The following is a 22,041-nucleotide window of genomic DNA, read 5'->3' as shown; positions in this document are numbered from 1 at the left end:
AATTAATGGAACAAAGGATTCGTTGAGCCGATACAGCAATTAAGGACGAGGTAAAAATACGGAGACCAAACTTGCTAGAACTAAATCATTGTTAGGTACCCTTTACGTGGAGCAGTCACCATGGGCTATAGCCAAGCCGATATTCCTCTTAAAAGTAAACCTATAGGTAGGTACCTACATGTATAATAAGTATCATTTAGTAGTACACAAACACACCTGTTTCTTTATTCGTCTGTTTCGAAAATTTTCCTAAACGATGAATAATGGATTTGCATTCTAGCTTTCGTCTCACTGTCTAACTTAGCTTAGGTAGGTACTTATATCGTATCGTATACACTCAACGACTTATTATTACGTGTAGATAGATAGTGCGGATTCACTTTTCACGTTATATGTACCTAGGTATCTTCCATCACTAGTATATCTATACACATTTTCATAAACGGATAACTTCATTTTGTGGAACGCTCGTTAATTAATCAAATTCTGCTCGTCGAGTAGAAAATATACCCTACCTTTTCACTATTCACTTTAACAATAATTGAAATTTTCCAATCGCTAAATCAAATACTTCAACATTTACGTATCTCGTACTGTACTCAATTTACAATACAACATACCTATCGTATAGGAAAGGGTACTTACACTGGGTAGGGTACTACACAGATGCCGAATAGTTTATGGTACGTACCTACCTATAAGTAAGTATATAATGCATATATCGACTGGCGGGGTGGAGGGGTGTGATAGTAGATACAGTATGTAGATTACGAAGCAAGGCAATACGTAGCCTATACTTTAAATGTTTAATAGGTAGGTACGTGTATAAATACGAATGGCGAAATTCTTCAATATTTCCATTCACAAGTGACTAAAAATAAAACACAGGCACTTGAAACAGTTCGCTTTGTAAGACGTAGACGAACAACGTAGTATGTAACTATCTATGTGTGTGTACCTTTACTTACCTCTGGTATCCCTATGTTCTCGTAGACAGTATAGCGTTTCTAATAACAATACGCCAAAAGAAATCTCTCGAGAACGTTGTTTTAAGATGGGACTCCACACTACGAGTATATGCTCGCGTACGCGTACTATTAAACGAGTTTTAAGATGGCATGCAATAAGACCATTTCATTTCTTTTCTTTTTCTTTTGAAACAAAAATCCGCAAAGTAAAACGTTTCTTGAAAAATTATCAAATTCAAAACAAAGCAAATACCTACCTAGGCTTTTTAATTATAAAATAGCTAACAGCCAAAATTTCTTCACCGTCTAATCGATACGGTTGTTGTTTTTGTTGTTGAAAAGAAAAGAGAGAGCCAAAAAAAAATATCGAGTACGTGTAGTTCGCATCGGGTAAAATTGTATACCTACAATTGAGAATATTAATTACGTATTTTCTGTTTCACTAGGGAAGAGAGAGAAAACAGCAAAGGAGAAACTTGAGAATAAAGTCGAATACTTCATCATTGAGGAACTATAACTAGGTGTAGGTACCTATAACCTACGTTGGTATGTATCACGTCAAGTTGTTACTTCAACATTGACACAGTCAATTGAAATCTGATCCTTATCGGTTTCAATTTCGGTTTTCCATTTAAACTGCATATCTACAATTTAAAGTAGAACTCTTCTTAACAATGACATCGTTAAAGTTTGCTGGATTATTGATATCTAATAAAATTATAAGTCTTCGTAAGTTACCTATATCTACTTACAAGTACCATGCTTGAGAATGACACATAAACAACATTGATAAGCAAATGTGATAAAGTTTTTACTTCTTACATAATTCTGTATGTATCATAATTTTTGATCGAGTGGAGTTTTTCATTTATGTAGGTGCTTATTTATTTATTCACCTATTGATTACCTAGGTAATTTATTTATAGAAGAATCAATGAAAAGTTGAAAATAAATAAAGAATGAGTTGCGGTGAGTAATCATTGAAAATTCATGCCATCCTTTTCATAAATTTACAAAAAATGTTTGAAATCACTTCCTGTTGGTTGGTCATCCATCCCATCTGACAGGAGGCATCTTCGTTTTTCTGCGATAAAATTCTCTAGGATTATTGACCCCACAATTAAATAAGTAGGTATAGGTACTTGAATTACACACCTGCTAAGGCTAAGAATGACTCATAGAACGCGCTTATACCAATCAATTTTACCTCACTTCATATTTTCAAATTCGAACATTTACTTTGGAAAAATTTCTGAATGTTGATGAAATTTTTAGACTTGAGAAAACATTAGGTCAAGTGGATGAATTTTCTCCTGCATACATTATTTTGAGGTCCAAACTAAAATTTGATCAAAACCTGCATAAATTTCCAAAGAAAGAGAGAGAAAAAAATATAAAAAACGCAGGTATTGATCCACTTCAGTAGAAGAGTAATACTTACTCAAAAGTTTCTGGACATGTTAGGTTGTGCCAGGGGAATATACACTATTGAAAATTGAGGAAATGCATTACCTATAAGAAGATTGGTGCGAGTACCTGTCATTTTCATAAGAATATCGCAACAATTGAAAAACAACAGGAATATTTTAAAAACTACCTATTTAAAGGGTTGGTGGGTTAGTGACATTAGGGAAAGTGAACCTCTACATTATATTCTCTTAAAAATCATTCTTTTATGCGTAAATTAACCATCGTGCTTTATAAATAATGACGTTGCAAGGAAAGCTCTACGATAAGGACACACAATAATCGCATCTATGTAGTAGGTAATTTCAAGAAAGAAAAAAATTTGCATAAGAATAAACTCGCATCTCAAGCTGTACCCCTTTGAGTGATTTTCAAATATACGAGCATAAACTTGGCTGAAAATAGAAAATCTTGCCGATATTTACAAATTAAAATTCGATTCACGAACTAATGAAAGATTTGGAAAATACCCTAAATAAATAAACACGATGTGACAGTTGATGACATCATCCAGCTGCATGGCGTCGGTATTCTTCTTGTGACTTGGTGATTATTAATTCTCAAATAACAGCTACTTTGCTAAACACGAAACAGACTCAGAGGCCTATGGTGAAGAAAATAATTCGTTATTAATTTTCAAAAATCTATCCTGACAAAGGACAGTGGCTGGATAAATATGAAAACACGTACCTAACTAGTACCTATTCTAAAATATATTCAATGCCAAAATCAAACAACCAATCAAATGCTAATAGGTACAATACATACAATACCGACTTATTAAAAATTGAAACAAAAATATTCGTGTGTCCACGACGGACGTCTGATAAGATATACCTACTCGAAACAGAGCAACTTGAGTTCAAAAATTTTTTCAAATTATTAATAATCGCTTTTAATAAAATAGTTACCCACTTCCTATGTTCTATAGATAGATACCTATAACCTTTGTTTAAACGACAGCTTTCTTTTATTCTAAACAAAATATTTACCTATGTCATACAAATTACTTTTTTCATTCCGTAACGTGTACCTAAGCTACCTACCTAGTACGTAGTACCTATCTAACGTAGTGGTAACCCGTAAATATGTAATTCAAATTCATATGCACGTGTTTAATAATGCTACATATTTATTACTTTTTTTTATTTTTTTGTTTTTTTTTTAAATATCGTTTAATACGATTTTTTGTAAAAAATCATAACAGCTGAATCATGTTTTAATAAAGTTGGAAACTCACGATTCAATGCTTAAATGTTAACTTGAATTGTCAACATAAATTCGTAATATGTGAACATCATCCAGTTCGAGTGTTAATAATTCATAAAGCAGGATGGTTTTTTCAAAACTTTTAAAAATTGCGAGCCAATAAAATATTCAATGAAACTTCGACCACCTCGACCACCTACGATCACGACCACGACTAATCGGGCATAATTAAAAATGTGAAATATTGAGAAATAAATTTAATTCGCGAACAAATGTTATATTTTTCGAATAAGAATTGTTCCGATAGAGTTTGATATGAAATTTTCGGAAATTCGTTACTCTTTCTTATTTATGAAAGTTTACAACCATCAAGCGAATAGGTATAATTTATGTAGCCCAATTTGATATTTTGAAATAAAATTTGAATACCTGATATAATAGGTAGGTCTAGGTACCTAACTCGAGACAGAACGCTCAACAATTAGTACGCTAAAAGCCACTAAAATCGATTCAACTATACCTATTTGATATCGAATCGGTGAAAAATTTGAAACCCTCGTATCTAAAATTCAAGTCAAACGAATTGATAATTTTTCTTCTTTGAATTTTCTAAGCACATTTTTTGAATAAAATTTGTCATTTTCAGCGAGTAGGTTATTTCTAATGGTTAGATTTCCGAAAACAAAAAGATACTTCCGTTCGTTTCGGAAAAAAGTAATCTTCGCGAATGTTTTTTCTTCCGTTTACCAAAACGTATCTAAAAAATGATTATATTTACATGCGATATGTTGGTCGTTTGCTTGGTTTAAATTATAAAAGAGAAAAATTGTGTGGTCAAACGGAACTGCCCGATGAACAAAATAGGTAAGTAGCCTGCCGAGCCCGTTGTCATAAGTAAAATAAAAAAGTTACCAACAACTTGGTTTGGCAGTTTATACTCGTACCTAGTTGTCATTTTTGGAACAAAAACTATTACAGGGTAAACTTTTCACGCAAAAATATCTCAATGTCCTACTCTATATTAATAATACAGGTTTAAGTCGAGTAAAAACTGGCTCGATGTACCTAGACCTACCCAATTACCTAATAGTATGCCACATTTCAACATCGAACAAACGACTGTAATGCATAAATTCCAAAATTCATTTAGGTAGTTATGATGAAAAACGGCGAGTTTTCGAGTTTAATTTCAAGTCGCGTAGGCTGTTTGTGTAGTTGCGAAATAAGTTCCGTTGATAGAAAAAAGTCAATTTAATCGGCTTCGTTTGGTGAAAAAAAAAATAAGTAAGAAGAATCGACAAAATATGTGAAAGATCCAGCTTGACTCATTTGAAACAAAAGTACCTATATGTCAAGAAATTACGATGGATTGGGAATTGGGTTAGCTCTGGGAAAAAATACATTTGATCACTGACATTTTGACATAGATACTGTGTTTTTTGCGTCAAGGGTCTGTCCATAATTTTTAAGACGTTAATTCGCGCGTGACTTTTGAAAACTTTGAAAAAAAAATTGTTCAATTATCTATTCGATATTCATTTATGTCAAACTATTACAAACTTGAAAACTAATCTAATGGGTAAATTTTTAATATTTACAAAATTATGCTCCTTTTTTTGAAATTTGGAAAACATAAATTTGTAGTGCAAGCATCATAGGAGCTCAAATTCGTGGCTTTCAAATTTTGAAAAATAAGTCATAGATATTTCAACTGATCAAGACTTTTTTTAGTCATCGCAGCGAAAACTTGTTGCTTAAATAAGAAATTCGTATTACTTCCATACGCTGTCTATTATTTCACAATCAGTTAAGGAATCAATTTTCATACACGAGGTGGGAAATTCTTGACATGCGTAGAATAAAATTCAAAAAAATCATCACCTCATGTTGTAAAACATCAACAAAAGAAGTAGGTATCTGTTGGAAATAAAATTTTAATGCTTTCGGCGATTAGTTTGGTACACAATATACATTATAGGTACCTATAAAATAGGTGGCATCGCGGTTAAATGTTCAGAACAACCGCTGTAAATATTTGAAAATAAAGTTTCTTCGTGTTTGGTACCTATATTATACCCAAGTTTACTTCGAAATGCCGTTGATTTATTATTTAAATTAGTATGTCATGATGAACTTATACTAAACAAATGAAATTCTATTTGGAAAAACTGTTTCTAATTTTTTTTACACGCCAAAAAGAAAATAACGAATAAACGTAGGTACGTAGCTTACTTGAGGAATTGAGCTTTTTTACACCTATGTAGTAGTGGTAGTTTATAAGGTTCGTCGACCACTTTCAGCTCGTAAATTTTGTCGATAAAATCTACGATTAGAACAACTCGCAAAAATGTTCGAGTCGTATTACTTCCTTAAACAACTATATGGTAACGTTCGTATTGCACGGCAAAATTAGTAAGTATTGTAGGTACTTTTAAGTACCTTATGACTTGAGAATAAATGGTCATTTTTACTCTATACGAAATAGATAAGATAGTTATAGTTACGCGCATTATTTTAGGTTTAGATAGGTACTTAACTTATCTATCATCCTATTCACTGTATATACCAAGAAAATATACGCTAAACTGGCGCTATACTGTTGAATAACATTTGTATACCTTAAATAAGTAGGTATCTATACGTTGCATTTTCTAAAATAAGCGAAGAAAATATCTGCCCAAATTTGATAGGTACTTCGGTATGCTCGATACCTTTGCCTACAGACAAATCCCTGCTTCACAATTTCACAGCATCAAGTAGGTACCTATCCGGTAACTAGACTGGGTACTTATATGTAAGCCTAATTACTGGAAAACGAGGATAGTAAAACGTATCTTATTCAAGTATCCAAACGAAAATACGTAAATAATTGGATAGGTACAGGTAGCTAGAGAGAGCTTTTTCCATCTCACCTATGTAATAAATGAACTGATTATATACGTGCTTGCTCACTGCCTACATATAATCGTATTAGGGAGATGTTCAAGTGAATAGTGTGTATAAAAAACAGCTAATATGATTAAGAGTTTATTTCATCTATTTGAATCCACATATTCACGTACCTACCTTACCTATAGTAACATTATTGAAACGAAAAGAATGGCGGGAAAGTTCTGCAACTACAGCAAAGTTTTCTATTTAAATGTACCAAACACTCAAATACGTGTACTGGGATACTCACGACGATGGAAATTTTCAAATTGAAACACATTCTGAGTAGGTACCTATGTTTCACAAAACAACCCACGTAACATAAAAGCAAGAAAATTACCAATTTCAATCTCGTCGATATTAAAAACGTCGACATTCGAATAATATGGTATAGGTATAGTTTTAAAATTAAGTGTATCTTATCCTCATTTTTTTTTTCAAGTTTAAAAAACAAAATGATCTGAAAATCTACGGTTCCCTGCTTTTAGTGCTTTCAAAAATAATTTGTGGGATAAGTTTGAAACATTTTCAAAAACTGAAAATGAAAATGAAAAGCTAAAATTAATATGTATTGAATTTGTTCATCGTACGAATTCGAAATGCGCATTACGTTACGCACTCACATAAAAGCACCGTTGATACGTAGAATGGACAGAAAGCATATTTATCTTCTCATACACCTATTTTTACTTCTTTACACTTTTTCAGAGCTGTATGTCACCACAAAAAAAAAAAAAAAAAAAAACATCTATACTTAGTGCTTATTCTTTTTATTTCTGCACAAGGATTAAAAATCAACCCGAGGTTGGCAATATTTAATAACTTTTTTGTCAAAATTTTCTGACCAAGATTTCGCCGCATCAATTCCACTATACGATAAAAGCAAGTCAATTTTCGAAAAAGAAAGAAAAACATTGTTAGGTAACTTTTTATAAGTACAATAGTGTTTTCTCCGCTCACTGCTATAATTTCAAATCGCCAGAAAAGTAAAAAGATGATTCCAATACATTCTTTAAAAGTTCTTTAAAATGTGTTCAGCTAACCGTATTACAATGCAAGTTGATTCGTCAAAAGGTACTTATTTAATGGCCTTTATCACAAGCCGCTTGCTATGTACTTTAACATCAATGCGACACAATTTGTAAGTAACCAATTTTCTTTCCATTCCTTATTAACTGATATCTTTATTGAAAAAGAAAAAAGTAACGTTGATGGATGGGCTGCAGGGTACCCGGATATATTTTTATGCATTTTCTTCCCTGCACAAATTGTTATTTTTCAACAATTTTGTGTCAGGATTATGTGTAGGTAATTTAGAATACCTACAGTCGTTGAGTATTTTAATGAGTAACTAACTACACAGGTCTACGAACTATAACATAGTAGCATCTTTCAGCATTTCTATCGAAAAACAAAATTACCGTAAAATTCTCACTTTAAAGGAGAAAAAAAAATGTAAGTTAAATTATTGAAATCATGGGCATATTTTTAATCAAGAATTCAGTTTTTAAAAAAACCACACACACGCACACACACACATACTATTAAAACAAAGTCATTTGAGGATCATATTACGTCACTATCACAGGTAGGTACCTAAATTTATTGATAAATTAATAAATACAAATAGGTACGTAATGTATACCTATATGCGCATACTTCATAAATATTACCTATTGCATTCGTTATGTAGATTGTTGGGTGATTAAATACAGGTAATATTTTTACATAACATTTTGGCTTTAATCGTCTTTTTAACTAATTTCAAAAAAAAAAAAAAAAAAAATTAAAAATTAAATTAAGAACTACCAAAATTTGAGTCAGCTGGCAACTACAAAAAAATCAAAAAAAAAGAAAGGACTTCCACAAAATATTTATGTAGCTTTTTATCGAATGTTTCTTTTTTAATTGAAATGGGTACCTATACATAATATGATATGCACAATAAAACAAATAATTCTAATTTTTCTGAATCCACATAGTACCTAACTTCATTTCGTTATTATTATTATTTTGTGAACCTCCTTTAAAACGAAATTCGTTAATATTTCCAATTTCAAAGCTATTTGAGCAATAAGATGACTTATACGTAGGTACTGTTGAAAAATGGAATTTGTACTGTACCATAAGCAAGACCGAAAACGAATGAATAAATTAAATGAGTTACTTACGCTTCCCATCCTCTATAAAGGAATTTACGAAACGGTAAACATTTCTCATTTGAATTCTGTAATGGGAAATAGCTGATACAAAACTCTAAAATAAAAAATTACTAAATACTTTTTCGAAATAGTTTGAGACGAAACATGGCATTTTCCAAGAAAGAAGAATATTTATAAGATTATAACTAGGTATTCAAAGATTTTGCAATTCGACGTTTAAAGAAAATTCACTCAATCTGAAGATGAATGAACAATAGAAAAAAGTTTCCAATTCTGTTCGAATGCATCAAGTTGTATGTAGGTACCTCATAGTGCTGTAACAAGTGGATACATAAACCTATAAAATGTTATAGGTAAGTGATTAGTTATCCTTCCCCCCCCACCCCAATATGAACTAACAATAGAATTAGACTACCTATTAATAAATGAAGTAAATATGTGCATATACTACCTACAGGACGTATTAAATATGTAGGTACTGAATGAATTTATGTTTTCGCATGCAAACGAAACTTCATGATTCACGTACTTTTTCATATTCAGTAAATACCTACACTAAGTACCTACCTATTGCAAGAAGATGAAAAAAAGTACTCGTATAAGATTTCACTTACCATCGACACCACACGCAGTCGACATGCTACAGCAGAATTTTCTGCCAAACATGCTTCAACTTGACATTTTGAATAACTGAAACCAAGCAAAAAAACATTTTTTTAATTTTTTAGATGCTACACACTGTTATTAGGTATACCTACTCGTATGTATACTTATAATAAGTTTAATGGAATTTTCACCTTCACATGCTAACTGCTGAGGAATACCTAATCTTTAAATTCGTCTCTATAAAGATATCATTGTAGGTACCGCGTAGTAATCTCATTGTTCAAATCATTAAAAAATACCTGATACACGTAATCTTGGATTACGGATACTAAACCAACAGATTTTAATCGTGATTAGTACACATAATCACATAATCATTTTGTGTATATGTACTACATGTAGGTACATAGCATACTCGTATTATCGAACACTGTATCCGTAACAATTAATTTGAATTTTGAAAACACAAGCATGTATGTATATGTACCTAGGTAAAGAAAGATAATTTAGTCACATACGAGTACCTATACATAATATGTACAAGTACAAAGACATTAAGGTAGATCAACAGAAAAAAAAAGGTCGGCAGATTTTGACCCAATTCAGCAAAGACCTTCATTTCAAGTTGAAAATGGCCCACGAAAATTTTTAGCCCCCAAGGTGCCCCTATAAGGGAACTGCGGCCTCTCAAAGAGGAGGTGTTCTCGAAAAAGTCATGATTTTTTCGCTCTAGCTTGCCCTTACTCAACTTGTTTCAGGATAAATGAGCCAGTCCCAAATGAAATACATACATAATTATAAGATTCTGCGTCGATGTATTCTATATGCTATTGCCGTCAAAATCCAAGACCACTTTTAGGGTTCTAATGAGCGGTTGAAAATTCAAATCGCCTATTACCGACTTTTCTAAGTCGAGTACTGTCCTAGTTGCGATTGTGAAAGTATGGGCCGGGGAGTAACCTTTCTTTACATTTTGAGGATCTGGGATCGCGATGCGCTCATTCCCGAAAATTCAGGTTTCCTTATACATAAAAGGTTTAATACACAGAAATCTTGATTGGCAAGGTGAATTTTAAAAGCTGATTACGATTCCCAAAAATCAGCTCAAATTACTCTTACTCGTAGGAAAAAATTTGAGAAAATTTTTACTTTTTTTTGAAAACTTTCAGCTGCAAGTATTTAAAAAACATGACATGGTAAAAATTTTCGAAATCATTAAATTTCACATCGCGAAATACAGCACTTAGGCAGATAATGTCTTATCTATGTGAATGAATGAAGTCTTGTAACCTCTCTCTCTATTTCTTTTGCAAGTTGATGAGGATTTGAAAAATTGTCAACATTTCAGTAATGACGAAAAACATAAAACCTAAACGTTAACAAAAACCAAAGCACCAAAACAACCTTACTAAAACGAGCATTAAGGAACATTAAGCAGTTTCACGATCGAAATATCATCATTTAAATTTGATCGAATACTAAAAATATCTTAATAGTGTACCCATTTTTTGAGTGACGCACAGGTAACTTTCAAAAAAAACTAAAAAATTTTTCCAATTTTCCTCATGAAGGATGTGGCATGGCATATTCTCTTAAAAAGATTTGTACCAATTGAGTTTCTGCACTTTCGTAACACAAAGAGATCCATAAATTATTTTAATAACCAGTAGTAGCGTAACTTGACACCCCTTCTGTGGGGGGAGGGGTTGTCCCCAAACCCCCTACCCGTATTTACGCCACTGATATGCAGTTGGGATTAAGTATGATCTGTTTAATTAAAACTATCTCATTTCATCATTGGGCATTCTTACCTCGAAACCATTAGTCTATAGTTGTAAACACCAAAGCTAACTCGAATGTACATGTTCAATACGAGAAAGCAAAGTGGTACCTCTACCTACACCTCTTACGATGGGAAAATATTAAAAGGCGTTCAAAAAGAGCTAAACATTTTTCGTGGGTACAAAAACTTTAAAACCACTATTATCTGCTTGTCGAATTGGCAGATAGAACGTCAAAATTACAAATGCCCTCCTTTCTCCTTCTACCGCTCCATCAATTCAGACATTCTAAGTTAATTCCAGAAAATTGTTTTTTGGTCGAACGCTGAAAAAGTACCTTCCTATATACCTACTCGATTTATCCGACGCATTGATTGAAAGATGTTAGATGAAGTTTTCAAAACAACGCCGAACACATTTTGGTCCATTTCAAAGACAGAATATTACTTTACGCAAGTCTATCAATAGGTATCAGGACTGTTTTACGTAGACCGTGTATCCACATGATTAGTGAAAATATAATTTTCAACTCGACGCGTATAACGCCTACGTGCGATGATGCTGCAGGCTAGCTTACGTATATCTAAGCGACTGTAAAAGATATGCTGTCGTTTACGTATTTCTTTCAGCAATAGGCACTCGTATATATGAAGAATTTTCGATTTATCGATTCCGTTCTTGTTTTAATCTTTCTCACTTTTATACACGTAGGTACCTATAGGTATATATCTACGATGTAGGTATAATCTGTTGAAGATACCTATACTTGACAAAGTGAAATAACACACGCCGAAAAGTATTGGTGTGAAAGGTTAATAACAACATTAGAAACCATTTGTAGTCATTAGGGACTAAACTACTAAAAGTATTTTTCCCCTACAAACGGAAAGCTAACTTGATGAAAACCATGTACGTGAACATTAACGATTTCTTATATTTAATGAAGATTTTTCTTCAAATTCCCCAGGTGGTATTATCTAAAGAAAATTACTTTAATTTGATATTTCAGCTTACACTTGATGGATCGCACATGGCGTATAAGTAATATAGGTACATGGATCGAATACCTACTTGTGTAGCTTATCTCACTCGGTGTTAATTACCTGCTTCAGTATCTCAATCAAATTGTCGCAAATTTATAAAAATTTAAGTATTCATTCAACTTAGATTCACACCTAAGTATAGGTATTCTGAGAGAAAAAAGTAAAATCAGAACGTTTGCAAATAACGGATAAATTTCCATAAACTAAACTCCATAGGTCAAATACGAGAAGTAACCATAATAATCTTGCAGTAACTAGTTAGCTAATAATTTACGATAATTAAACGCAATGTAATCAGCCATAAGTAATTTTGCTACATAAGAAGAATAGGTAAGTATAATAATGTATGTACATTCTTCAAATTTATTACAATCCCAAATTAATAAGTAGGTGCCTAAGTAACTCGTCTATACGTGCAATCAGAAGCGCGCTTTACGGTTCATATTTTTTTCTCGTTAAAATATTCAACTGAAGTTGTTCCTGTTTTTTACTAAATTTTTCAACATTGAGTAGGTACTTCTACTTACCTATAATATGTAATTTCAGCAAACGAAACTAATTAATTCAACAGAAACTTGTATCAGGTATATTCTCCTTTAAAAATTGAAAATGAATAATACTTAATAGGTACGTATAGATACACATTGAAATAGATAGGTATACCTACAGCAAAAACTGAAAAATTTTCCATATAGATACCTTGCCTACATATTTAGTCCCATCTTTTTAAAAAAAAATCATGAATCATGATAACACGCCAAGTGTAAGTAAAACTTGCAACTGATCTCTGCAAATAGGTATGCGAATACCTACCTACGTCAATGTACTTCCTAATACTCATTATAATTCCACAATTACATTGAAAATGAATTCTTTCACGCAATTACGTAGGTAAGGTATCTACCTATTTACGTACTAGTTGTATCTTACTTATAATATTGCAATAAGGTAATTTTTGCATGCACACAATTGCTCATACTTCTCTAGCACCACCTATACTAAGTAATTTATCAAATGAAATCCAAAACAATACGTTTCAAATCGAACGTATAGGTACACTGAAAATGAAGTGGAACTGAGCCAAAAAATACATAAACATTTTAGAGATAGCTTCTAATGAGAAACAAGATGATAATATAGCTCAGTCATCTTATTCGAATCGGTACAATAATTCAAAGTTCATTCTTATTGATAGGTAGAGGTAATTGGCTAATTAGTGAAAAGTTCGAAAATGCCTATTGTAACAAGCCCATCAAACCTTTTCTTTTGACAATGATGAATTTATTAAAGCTGCAATTAAAAATTATTCTACTAGGCAAATTATCACAAATATTTTATGAATTAATAGGCTATGAATTATTTCTGAACTTTTTTTAAATGGAACTTCATCGATCCGGGGCTGGAGATGTTCTGTTCGATTTTGGAAAATGAGAACCCCGTGGTTCCGTAATTCAGGTAGGTAGCTTTTACTATTGAAACGGGATCCTATCTCTAATCGAATTATCACTGGAAATTGGATATATGTAGGATTCAAGACCTTCAAGATCAATTTTAAATTCAACGCTATAAAACCGAAGTGATCGCCTAATAGCCTACATATTTAGTTGAAAATTTGTGTTGCGATTTTTTCGCTTGCTGTAAAGTACTAGTATGAACGGTTCACTTAAAGACCCTGTACAACCTAACCTATCCATGCATACCTACATATACCGGTAGTGGATTATCTATGTATTTTGCGAGTGTCGTGTGACGATCGTTTTATCGCATCACATTACAAATAAAAAATCAGGTTAATGTTATCTGAGCTAGAATTTTAATTATCGCAGTAATTTCGTGTGTACAAGCGCGCGTAACTAATTTGCAATAGAATACGATACCTACCTAGTACCTTACCTACTATATAAAAGATATTTTCATTATACAGCACGATATAACGATATTGTACCTAAATGAACTGAATCACCACACTAGCAAATATTTTTAAATTTTCCACATATTAATCTTAAAAGATATATGTACATAGAAATGAGATGATACGTACTTATATGTACCTATGGCATTATGCTCAGACGCAATTCCAGTAATAGGTATAATATACGTAGACGTACCTAGGTACATACTTACGCATACTTATATGCGAGATGGTTTAGGGTAAAAGTGAAACCTTTCTCCTGGAATCTGAAAACTATACAACACTTATCGAATCTTCGTCGGTAAGGTATCTATACTAACTTACAAGCCACAAGAAAAAATTATGTACCTACCTCATATTTTTAAAAAAAATTCAAAGAGTGGCTTCGGTTTTTGTTACAATTTTCAATGTCAAGTCGTTTAATGATTAATTACAAAACGTAAAGGGTTGCTCACATACATGGTTCATAAGGAAGGACAGTTAATCCTTTACTTTTCGCTACAAACTAATGAGCGCTTAAAAACTAAAAAAAAATAGTGCCTATGTAATGTATACCTACTTACCTATAAGAAAATAGAATGTGGGATACTCATTACACTGAGAACGCACAAGAGATGGAAAATAGGGTCTGCGCCGTAAGAAACAGCATTTTTTATGGAAAAAAATTGAAAAGTATAACCGTGCAAAATTAACTAAGTAGGTACACAATTTTTGAGATCTCTATAGGTAAATGGCTAACAAGTACCTAACAAGCACTCGTTTTATTCTTCAATATCGGATGGAATAAAATTAATAAACAACTGCTATTTCAAACTACCATAACTTATACTTTCATTGCGGGTGAATGAAATATCAACCCAGGTATAGAATTAATGAAAGATTAGACAGGAACTAACCAGTGCAATTAGATATACGAGTATCGTACGTTCACGCGCCGCGCCGGGTTGATATGCTTTAATTCAGGATCTATAGGTAAGTCTAAGTACTTATATCACAATACGTCGCCCTGAGCAATATAGTATGTATATATAATTGTAATGAACAATCAATACACGATTAAGTAATTTAAAATTCAACGCTATCTTTTCATCAGCATAACTGCATAAGTATAGGTGTCACTGAAATAGGTGCCAAAACTAATATTCTCTAAGCCTACTTACGCAATGTACCTGATGTAGATACCTATTATTTTTCATAGATCTAGGTACTTCTCATATGTATACCAAATGGATTGAACATTGACTATACTGATTGAGCAGGTAAGGTGAACAGTGAATTGGAACCAATAGGTAACAGTCGCTCGTCTGATATTCATTTTTCCAATTTCTTACACCTCCAGAACTTCAATTCTACACCAGCAGCAACATTTAGATAAATTATGAATTTTTACCGACTGTGTAATTTTCAAAATCTGGATGCTCACCAAAACGCTAAAAATGTGATTTTTAGCGAGAAATTACCTAACGATATCACTTCGGCGATGCTATCTTATCAACTCAACAAATGAGATAGGATAGACTATTAGACTTACACAGAAGCGCATATCTATTTTCTTATTCCTTTTGCATAGCAGAATGTTTAATGGTTTCTGAGTTGCATTTTGTACGTACAGGGTGCGTATATAGAAGAGACCAGATAGAGGAGCGAAAAAATTCCTGTAAAATAATGTATGTTATGTAGTACATATAATAACACATCCGTTCCGTTATTATTTTATTGTGCCATAAGTCATACAAATCAAAAATAAAATTTTTAATGTGGTTTCAATCATTCAAACGTACGAAGTACGAACATTTCTATTCATTAATAAAATGATTTTTTCTCTTCTGTCTGGTCATTAATTGCACATGCTGTACGTCACTAAGTTATTTTCTCATACGTTTTACTATCGGTTTCCATTTCCACTTTCCGCATCCATTTCCACATGTAACACTATTTATCACTACACACGTGTAAACGTAGGTATAAATTACGTATTCAGCTTAAAATACACGACTACAATACACGTTTACAGTTTACATTCACAAGACATAAAACTACATAGTAAATTCAAGTGAAACAAATTCATCATCCCCACTACATATTTTTTTTCATTTTTGGGACAAGTTGGATTTTCAAAAAACGATTACCTTTTTTTTTCAATTGAATTACGTACGTACGTCTACTTACGTACATGGATTATAATGTTTCGTACTTCGATTTCTCACACGAACATGCTAAGTAAATAAGTATGGTGTATCAAATCGATAAAAATTTGCGTGAAAGAAAAATTTCTGCTGGCGGATAGCAAGATCTTTATTTTTATACACAAAACATTGCTTGCGTATCAGCAGGTTGAGAATATCTGTTACGCGCTCATTGTTCGGATCACCAAGGAACATGAATAGTAAACACATAGGTATCTAATGTTCAGTTTCTGTTAATTTCTTGTTACAAATTCATTAAGTATATCTCCAGAAATTATTACTTATTATTACTTTTTTTAAAATTCGTAATAAGTAAAAACAATCAAACGAAAAAATGCATCCGTGTATCGAATCGCGATAGTACCAGATATTGTCCGATATTTTGATTTTTGTGAAATCTGTTCACCTTTCAATTGAAAATTTTTTGTATCTTTTACTTTCGTAAAATCGTGATAGGTACTAAGGATACCTTTACCTATCCTCTTGAAATTTTTCTTTGTAGGTAATTAGGTATGTGTATGTACTTATCAAGTAGTCTGCTATCACGCTCGTGATTGAGACAAGAGCATCCTTCAACACATAATCAAAATTAACCATTTCTTTTGGAGTCAGGAGTTAGGTAAGGTGCCTAATTTATATTTCAATTGTAAATAAGCTTAAGCACGTGTGTTAGAATGTTCGTCATTTTATCAGCAATTGCCTACCTAGTACCTACAGGGTGCCCAGAAATATCGAGTACCCCTAAAAAAGTTTTTCATTGAAAATATAGGTTGGCAACGTGAAATAGACGCATATGATTGGTGGAATGTTATCTCTCCAGCCCAACAACCAATCATGTGCTATCATTATTATCATTCACTGTGACCAACCGAAGTATTTTAGTAGAAAACTTTTTCAGGGGTACTCGATATTTCTGGGCACCCTGTACATAAAAGTAATACCTACCTATTCTAAAAAAATACTCAAAAATTTTATAACTTGCAAGGAATTTTAACGAAGCGTTGCTATAATATGATTAGATGTACTTATGTACTAATTTGGACGCAGGTATGTACTTCATTTGCATTCGACATTAATGATTAACCAGTAGATAAGTATAGTAAAATTAATTTATAATTAATGAAAATAATACACAAAAATAAACTTATACAGAATATTTTCAACGATTACCTACTTGTGTATACTTTATGTATTGTTTTGACTAGTAAAAAAAAAATTCCTAATTGCCATGTCAGTCTACATCAGGTAGGTACTTTTTGACTGTTATAGAATACTCAAAGAACTTATTATGTATTATGTAGATATTAACATTTACCTGACACTCAGTGAATGACTTCTCGTACGAACATTGCACATCCAATTTACGAAGTATCTCACAGAAAATGATTCAAATTACAAGTTGAAAAATCATCATCTTGCAGTATCACTTTTCATTATTAAGGTGCATTAATCGAGATCCATTTTAGAAAGTGACAAAATTTATGGTTAAAAATATGAAAATTGGAATTAAAAAATCACATGTTGTCTTCAAAATATAAATCTTTAAGAGAACGTTTCACAACGAAAAAACATAGTCGATGAAAAATCTAACTCGCGTGCGAAATAGCAATACGTTGAACATACACGCTCCGCGATAAACAGTCAACTAACTAGTAAGAACGTGTTACCCATTCGCGGAAGCTATTGGCACTTGGCGCGGCATTGCGTCGTTTAGCCGCCGAAATCGCGCAAGATATTTTGGACGAGCGATGAAATGCACGATTAAAGTTGCGTTGAAAAAATTCAATTTTGGTAGCTCCAGCTTAGACTGAGAATTATAATTTTTGATGAAAATCAATTTTTTCAGAAAAACTTGTAGATACATATTCTTGTATGGATTACTTTTTCATAAAGTGATGCGAAACCAAATTCGGGGAAGTATAAGTATTAGTGCTCGGCTCAATTGTTAACCCATAGATTTAAATTTTTCCCTACCTAGGTACGATTTTTAAAAAAATGAAACTTTCTGCAAATTAATGTTGAAATTTAATTCGTTATTCATCGGTAAAGAAATACGGATTCGAACTATGTACCTAATACCTACCTAGGTAATATATATACCTATATATTGAATTTTGAATTCTTCTACTAATGCAAATCATGTAACCCAAACGTAATATCTTACACCTTACAAATTATTCCATATATTTTGTTGGACAGTGTGTTTTCAATCTGAATAATTATACTTTACCAATCAATTTACGACTAGAAATTTTACTTGTTAATTTTATGAATTTTGAAAAATTTAGTAGATGAAATTTAAATACTAGTTAATATAAATGAAAAATCGATACCACATTCAGATTCATTGCAATATTTTGGGCCTACCGACACACTTGGGTACTCGTAAAGTATTTTCAATTCAGTGCTAATCTTTGTCAAAATTTAAAACTCAGGAAATACACAGGTATTTCAGTAAAAACTCATTTTTACAATGGAAATAAAAACGACTAAAATTTTGAATTAACAGCGATACGAGTAGATAACAAACGTACCTATGAAGAAAATAGGCATAATGAAAACAAAAATAATAAATTCAACAATGAAATGAAACAACATTACATCTACTTATGTAAGTATTTCATTTGAACAAGTATAGGTTCAAGTAAAAATTGATTAATAAATAGATGATATCACTCGATGAGAAGTTACAAAGAAATCAACAAACAAAATGACTGAAAAATATAGCACAAACTACATACATACGATTAATTGAATGAGGTTTTTGGTGTATACACACGTACGTCTTACTACATTATTTTTCCTTTTCGTTTAAATTGTTGAAATTGATCATACATATAAAACAAAGCAACTTGAGGAGGAAAAAAATATTTACAAAATGAAAAAATTAGCTTTTTTTCAAAAAAAGGGTCGGTGTCGGTATAAAAAAGAAGAAAAAGAAAAAAATGCGACTACCTACCTAGTACCTACCTTCTTTTGATATGATTGCTCCTTGCGTTTTTACGCAGTTTTTACCCGTCTTCATTACGGTTATAGATCACTTGTCTCCCAATAGTCTCCCTGGAAATTTTCAACAGGTGAATACCTTAAACCTACAGGTGAAAAATATTTGAGATTCCATATAGGATTCAACTGTGAATGATTTTGTTTTGTTTTTCAACGTTCATAAGAAAAAGATGTTTACGCGGTTTTTATTTAAAAGCTTAGCTTAGCATCGAGCTTTCGCATCTAATACAATATACAAACTGTAAGTGTAGGTACTACTCGTATAAAATGAATCAATTTCATACTTCATAGACATGTTACACAGCCCGCGATGATAATTTCCTTTGACGTAAGCAGCTAAGCTAAACAGTTCTAACAGATGTTTGCCATAAACATGAATGCTTGAAATACATTTTTCCGGATGGCGATGATTAAAATGATGCTACTTAAAATATTATTCAATGTACCTAGCCTAGCTTTATTCTCAGTCTTTAATACTTACACTTACTACTGTTCATGTTACAAATTCATGATGTTGAAAATACGCCCAATGTATGTACTGTGATGGGTGCGTTCGCGAACAAATGAGCCAGCCAATTTTTGGAAATTTTGAACGAAACACGAAGAAACGGAAAAATAAACTAACGAACGCGAACAAACGGCGTTCAGCGCACTTCACTTTGACACCAATTTTTTTGCTTATTTTTGGTCTATTGTGGCGTAATTTCACCGGAATTACAACCCAAAAATGTTCGGGGAAACAATGTAATTCTGATACCTAACCTACAACCGAAATCGAAAAATGTGAACCAGAACCCATAACTTTGACCGAAATTTTCAAATTATATTTCCCTAAGCCAGACCTGTAACTCTTGAAAAATTTCGGTTGATTTAAGTTCTTATTTTTTTCTGAAGATATTTGTGTACATACATATTTGGAATTTTCAGTATGGTTTCAACTTTTGAGGGGAAGAGCCAGGGAGGAAAACAAAAGGCATTCTGCTTACGTGCTTAGGAAAAAAGGTGGCTAGTGAGGTGGATCGCGAGGTGCACTCATGCACTGAAAAATAGATTTGAGTTTTTCTCAAAATCGATCTCGAGGACCTCAACTTTTTTAATACCATAAAGAAAGAAATATATCATATCTTTCCGTTGATAATTATATTTACCAGGGATGCGAATCAGAATTTTTAGCCATAACCATAACATAACCTGAGTTGGGCCAAAAATTTTCGTAATTGTAGAAAAAAATTTTATCCAAAAAAAGTCTGAAGGAGAACCCTTAACCTGAGCCTAGCTAAATGGGCGAATAGTCAATTCTTTCCAGGTTGTCCAGTTATAAAGAAGTTGATGGTTTTTATTCATTGCCATCGTTTCTATTAAATTTAAAACCAAATAAAATACAAATACCAATGGTTTCAAATGAAAAAATATTTCTTTTTTTTTATTAAATCGCCATCACTTCTATTAAGCTTAAATTATTTGTATTTTAAATTTAAAACCAATGGTTTCAAATGAAAAAATATCATAGGGTATTTTGAAACTATTGCACTATTGGTATTTTATTTTTTTTATCAGGGTTATTCATTGGTTTTTTATTTAAGAAAATTTTTGAATCAATTACCTAAATGAAAAAAAAGGCACAAAAAAAATTATAAATTTTTATTTTCTGTAAGCTGAACCAAAGGTGCGACCAAAAAAAAATCGGTCAATTTATTTCCTTATTACTTATTTTCTATCCATTTTCTTTCTAAAACATTCCCATCCTCCAGAACAGGTCATGCAAAGCCCAGCAAAACAGTTACGTACCTACATATTTGAAGTGACTGTTGTGAAATTTTCAAAAAGTAGTTCAAAAGTCATACAGTGAGCTCAAAGGTCCTGTAAAAAATCATATTTTTATCAAAATGTATGAAATGGTGCTTTTGGAAGCACTGCCTCTTTACACATTAGGTATATAATTATTTCAGATTTCAGTTATTTTCTGTTGAAAAATCTGCATATTTTCATGATTTGTTAGATAACACACCTAGCTATGCCGGAAATTTCGCGTTTTTATTTTATGTATTATCGGTACCTATGTCTTCATTTTTTTTCAACGTCTTACTCTTTCTGCATTATTTTAAGAAATGATGTATTCATGTATGACAAATTGACGATGATTTGAAAAATTTAATTTAATTTTATAGAAGTCTCATTCAACAAATTACAAACTCAAAAATCTCATCAGTTCATCGTCATCATCATCATCAATGGTGGTCATATTGCTGGGTACATTTTTATATCACCAGTAAGTCACAGAGAGATCACAATGCAATATTACATATCTCCTCACTTCCCCAGTGATATTGCATGATGTCATAGTGACATTGCAATGCTTACTGGGATACAATTTACAAACAAGCATTACCTACTCCAAACTCTACTAACCGGCGTCCGACCGGCGTTAAATGAAATGAAACAATCAGAAATCATGCTTGAGAATTTTGGTTTAAAAATAAGGCAGTTTATAACTTCCTGTCGCTAAAACAACAGCTTAGATCATTATTTCTGAGTGAAGATTTGTTATTGCGAGCAGGCTACATTCCACTCATAAATATTGTTCAATTATTTTTCATCTGTTTAGCAAACTTTTTAGCATCTCAGGGCTCTCAGGCTCAGCAATATACCTACAGAACGATAACGACAGTATAAAATGGTGATTTGAACCACCATCCTGAAAAGCTTAAAGCTCACGTGGGTAATTTACATGAATGAATTAAATTCAATTTCAAATTCAAAATAAATGATA

At 32.1% G+C, this 22,041-nt stretch overlaps 1 protein-coding gene across 2 annotated transcripts in view; it reads right to left on the bottom strand.

Annotated features, from left to right (window-relative positions):
* The window catches only part of LOC135831971 (high affinity cAMP-specific and IBMX-insensitive 3',5'-cyclic phosphodiesterase 8-like), a 109,803-nt gene extending 91,870 nt beyond the window's left edge, over positions 1-17,933 (bottom strand). For both annotated transcript variants that reach the window (XM_065344876.1, XM_065344877.1), the window contains exons 1-2: positions 17,581-17,933; positions 9,352-9,427 (exon numbers count right to left, since the gene is read on the bottom strand). In XM_065344876.1, the coding sequence (XP_065200948.1) occupies positions 9,352-9,403 (52 nt within the window). In that variant the 5' untranslated portion in view covers positions 9,404-9,427; positions 17,581-17,933. The remainder of the gene's footprint in view (positions 1-9,351; positions 9,428-17,580) is intronic.
* Positions 17,934-22,041: the final 4,108 nt, after the last annotated feature.

This window comes from Planococcus citri, chromosome 1, assembly GCF_950023065.1.
Source record: "Planococcus citri chromosome 1, ihPlaCitr1.1, whole genome shotgun sequence".
NCBI classification, from domain to species: domain Eukaryota; kingdom Metazoa; phylum Arthropoda; class Insecta; order Hemiptera; family Pseudococcidae; genus Planococcus; species Planococcus citri.
The sequence above is the reverse complement of the archived record's forward strand: the minus strand, read 5'-3'. Positions and strand labels throughout refer to the sequence as shown.